This window comes from Eurytemora carolleeae, unplaced genomic scaffold (assembly GCF_000591075.1).
Source record: "Eurytemora carolleeae unplaced genomic scaffold, Eaff_2.0 scaffold79, whole genome shotgun sequence".
NCBI classification, from domain to species: domain Eukaryota; kingdom Metazoa; phylum Arthropoda; class Copepoda; order Calanoida; family Temoridae; genus Eurytemora; species Eurytemora carolleeae.
This window is the reverse complement of record NW_019396020.1, coordinates 63,620-68,782: the sequence shown is the minus strand read 5'-3', so window position 1 is coordinate 68,782 and position 5,163 is coordinate 63,620. Positions and strand designations below refer to the sequence as shown.

The 5,163-nt window shown below is 33.9% G+C and overlaps 1 protein-coding gene across 1 annotated transcript in view; it reads left to right on the top strand.

Annotated features, from left to right (window-relative positions):
• LOC111709385 (uncharacterized) overlaps positions 1-5,163 on the top strand; it is a 13,490-nt gene that overhangs the window by 1,843 nt on the left and 6,484 nt on the right. Inside the window, exons 2-6 of the mRNA XM_023483422.1 lie at positions 642-730; positions 1,022-1,163; positions 1,553-1,698; positions 1,765-1,856; positions 2,220-3,225. Coding sequence (XP_023339190.1) covers positions 671-730; positions 1,022-1,163; positions 1,553-1,698; positions 1,765-1,856; positions 2,220-3,225 — 1,446 coding nt within the window. The 5' untranslated portion in view covers positions 642-670. The remainder of the gene's footprint in view (positions 1-641; positions 731-1,021; positions 1,164-1,552; positions 1,699-1,764; positions 1,857-2,219; positions 3,226-5,163) is intronic.

Sequence of the window (5,163 nt, the reverse complement as noted above, 5' to 3'; positions counted from 1 at the left end):
CGCCCGGCCGCCCCCCCCCCCTAGTTGCGCCTTTGTCCGGCACTATATACTATACAATCTTAGTTTGTTCCTTTGTATAACAACTAAATCAACGTTTTCCAGTAAGAACAGACCAATAAACTCTAAAATTATTATATTTAAATAACATCACCCATTATATACTAAAATATGAAAACTTTGGATATTATAGAGTTAGGAAGAAATGAGCGTCTTTTATGTTCAAACATTTGACTACTCTTACATTTTTTTCTGGAGAAAAAAAGATAATATTTAAGAAATAGACAATCATGAACGATTTAAAAAAATGAAAGAAATTAACAATTAACTAATTGATATTACAGTATAATTTATTCTTTAAAAATTCAAAAATCCATGACTATTACAAAAACGCTTAAATAGTGTCTATACAAAGGTACCATACAAATGTTGTACTTTGTGCCGGAATTCTGAACACTTAATTGGCTTTTGCTCCGGCCACAGTTATCTTTAAAAAGTAAGACTAATATTAATGAATAGCTAATAGGCTATTTAGTTTACCTTGAAATTACCTAATTAAATGAAAGGTAAATAATTCCAATATTTATTTGGACTTATTTGGAGATAAAATTGGATGTTTTGATAACTTCTATAATTGTATTTAGAGAAGCTGAGGTAATCATATTCCATCATCATGGATAGCAGCAGCAGCAGTATATTTATCAATCAAGAGAATGCATCCACGCTTAAAATGGCAAGCATTATTAACATTTTCTTTTTCGTCTCGAAGCATCTTATCAGAAAGAGATCACGCCGACTAAACAGTTCGGTCCTTATCCCAGAGAACTATAACTTTCGATCACAATTTGACCTATAATATATTTCATCCTTTTCTCTTTTATGTGAGCATATGCGTTTTGAACAAAAAAAGTATAAAAGATAATTCTGTAAGTTTAATTAAAAATTGTTGAATTTTAGACGAACACATGATTGAATTCAAATAGGAAAAACCGATAAGTCTATTTTGAAAAATTTTCTTTTTCAGTACCTTTGTGCGCTTCTGTACTTGTTACCAGGATTTACAGGAGGAGCAGCAATATCATATTCAGCTGCAGCTCTGCCCTTCTACACAGATTCATCAAATAACTCTACTATTCAGATGACAGAATCAGAAGCTTCTTGGTTTGGTAAGCAAGTTTACTAACATAATCAGTGTTCTTACGGTGTTTATCAAAATCAAGTTTGTTATTTAAAGTAAAATACTCTGGATGTGTTACAATGTACGAAAAATGTCGTCTCCAACGTAATAAACAGTCAAAATCCTCATATGACATAACTGAGAATTGGCGGAAGATGAAGTGGCAACGTTGTTGGTGAGAGGATGGCAGGAGGATTTTCTCTTCTTTTTACAAAGTTTTCATTTCAACTTCCGCAAATACTTGCAGTTACGTCATTTGAGGATTTTGAGTGTCCATTGATATGAAGACGACATTTCCCGTACATTGGAGCGCATCCAGAGTATCTAACCTTGAAAAACCTTGATCAAATTTAAGAAAGTAATCAAATCTATTTTCAGTGAGTTTGGGTGCACCAATGCAGATGCTGGGCAACTTTTTGTCAGGATTTGTAATGGAGAGGCTGGGTAGAAAGAGAACAATCATTTTTAGTTGTGTTCTTGTCCTCGTTGCTTCAACTATACTATCCTTTGCTACAAAATATGAGGTATCCTATAAGATCATAAAAAGTAATGCTAATTATGACACAGAATCTTAAATTTAATATATTCAGGTTCTGTTGGTGGGATGTTTCTTGTGTGGCACTGCCGTTGGTCTTGTCAGGCCTGCAATCAGTCTTGTTATCTCAGAAATAACACTAATTCGGTATTTGTTTTATAAACAAAAGGTTTAGTATAAGATGAAATCTAATCTGAGCTGAAAACTCCCGATTGCTAAATCTCTGTATCCATTGTGAACATTTTTGATTTCCTTCTTAATCATCTCTTTTGGATAGACCTGCTGGATTCCGACCAATGAGAGTTCTCTCAATAATTACAGGCAAAACTAATATAACAATTTTTCGGCTTCTGATTGGCTATTCGGCATTCAACACTCAGATTGGTTGCATTTAAGATCCTTTCCTGGATATTACTTAAGATTAAATTAATCTTAAACTTAATAAAGAGAAGAGATCAATCGTCGATCTTGATATCCAAAATTCTAACGTTTTCATCTCTGATATTCTAGGTTAAGAGGATCAATGGGGAGTTTGATGACCCTCACACCAAATGGTGGATATCTCTATGGAATTATGTTTAGCAGTATTGTTCCAGTTCATATTCTACCCTGGATTCTTGTTTTACCAAGCATCATTTTCCTTGTCTTCTCCTGGTACGTTGTGGAATCTCCAATATGGTTGATGACAAAGGGAAGAACAACAGAGGCCAGAGAGGTGATTGCCTGGCTAAGAGGACCTCAGTATCATCTTGAACCTGAAGCTAAGGAACTGGAGAACCTGGCATGTGAACAACTAGGAGATCAACCTGTGAGTAGGGATCCTATTCTTAGCAGAGCTTTTCTATTTCCACTCTTCATTCTTAGCTCCCTATTCTTCTTCCATGCACTAGTGGGTGGTGATGATATATCATTCTATGCATTGACAGTATTTGATTATCCAGGAGTAGCAATCAGCCCGACCTTGATGGCCATGCTTTTTCAAACTTCCTTTACAGTTGGATGCCTAATAGCTCCGATCATAATGCGAAAAATAAACCGGCGCCCTCAGTTCATTGCAGGCTCCATAATCCTTGGATCCCTCAGTGCAATTATTGGATTTTACTATCAGTTCCATTTTTACAATATTTCCTCGATCCTAGCATACTCACCTGTGTTCTTGCATCTAGCCTTTGGTTTCGCCTATGGTACCTTGTTTGGACCTATACCTGTCACCTTGTCAAGCGAAATGTTTCCTCAACACTTTAGATCCTTGGGCTGTGGCATCTCTAACTCTACAAGATATGTCTCACAGTTCATTCAACTCAAAACCTACGTTATGCTAAAGGAATCGCTAGGCATGAGTGGTGTATACTATATTCACTGTGTGGTAGCAGTATCTGCAGCAGCCTTTGCTTTTTTCCTTCTCCCAGAGACAAGAAATAAAACCTATACAGAGTTAGAGGAGATGTTTAAGAAGAGTTCACCACCAGATCTTGAAAATGTTAAATCTCCAAATCCTAAATTAGAATTTCAAATGTAAATTTCTATCTCAAATTGACACAATAAATTATAAAAAATCTGATCCATCATTAAACTTATATCCTTGAAGTAATTTTAATCTAACAGCAAGGACAAAAAGTTATTTATGAAGATATCAGAATTCACAGATCTTCATTATTTATATTACATTATTTTATTGGGTATATTACAGATCTCAATATTTAATAACTAAGAAAGCACTATTTGCAGGTGCAACATTTTTGCAACATTTTAATAGTTTACATTTAATTAACCCTTAAAGGAACTGCAGGCGTAATTTAAAGTGACCCTCCATGCAACAGGGGTAATGCCCGATTTACAATGCTACCCTTGAAACCTTTGATTGTTCAGTGAGTAGAATGATCTTTCTGTTTAAACATATTGAAACCCGAATAAATTCCTCCAAAACGCGACTGTACGTTGTGTACAGTCTAAACTTAACAAGCTGAAGATCGACTGTTTTATGTTAACAACATTCTAAAAAATTCAAAGGTATATCTACCCCGTTCAGAATGTAACTATTGATAACTGCTTGCAAACAAAGTGTTCAGCAATTAAAAGTGTCTCGGTAGGAATAGGGATATGTCCGACATCCTTGATCAGTAATAAGTTTAAATGGTATAATTGTGAATCGGGCATTTCCCTCTTTGCATGGAGGGTAACTTGAAATTAGAGTCCCTTTAATGTTGACAATGTTCTTATAAAGAAGTATCTATGCGTTTTTTATTACGGGGAGTGACCGGCTATGTAAGGTAGTTGAACTGAGTATGCAGTGTTGTGGAAAGCTTCTTTAGGATTCATCTGAGACATAGCCGGTCACTCCCTTTAAATGAAAAAATAGCAACAACAAATCTACGCTACTAGTTGGATGGTGCATCTAACTATTCTATAATTACATAAAATCTTTTAATATTGTAATTAACTGATGCCATACCTATTTATTGGTAATGTTTGTCTGTTACTAAGAATAATGGTGAAAGAGTTTCCAATGAATTGGTAATTTCAACCATGGTTATTTTGTTATAAAAATACGATAAAAAGAATATTCTATAATAATAGATCTTGATTTCTATCAACATTTTTTTAAGAAACTGAGTTTTGAAATCTCTATATCTCTTCAATGTTGTACACCTTTGACATAAGCATGGACTATTTGATCTGAGCTGGGAACTTTTGAATTGTGGATATCGGGATTAAGACTTGATCCACTCTTTTTCTTAATCTCGAGATTAAATAATGCTTTTTCTCTTCTTTTAATTAATCTCCAGATTAATTAACAGATCGGGATTAAGGATATCCCATTCTAAAGTTTTCAGCTCTGATCACATTCACAGATTCATTTGCCTTCCCTAATGGATATAACTTAAATATCGCATTGTAAAATGAATATGTAAAAAATGTAATGGCTTTCGATCCTAAGGTTGTTGGATGAGTCGGAGGATGGATAATGATCCTAACTGGTTGCTGGATGAGTATAATGAGTCGGAGGATGGATAATCATCCTAACTGAAATATAATCTGAATTAATCTAAAATAGATATAAAAACTGTAGATATTTGGTTACAAAATATTTAGGTTTTTGTGTGTGTCATGAAACTTTTGGACATTTGACTTTATACCACTTGGAAAAAGCTGTTCACAAAATATTTCTAGAAGATATAGGAAGAAATTAATGACTTTATTTAAACAGGTGCTCAGTACTCCTAATAGATGTATGTAATGTATAACATTAGCATAGTGTTGAAAAATGAACACACTTCCCTCTTTACCAGTTTACCTTTTTGACGTGTTATGTTGTCACTATAATTCACTTGAAGCTTGTGTTATTTCTGCAAAGATCGAAATATATTTAGATCTAGAAATATATTTAGATCTAGAAATATATTTAGATCTAGAAATATATTTAGATCTAGAAATATATTTAGATCTAGAAATA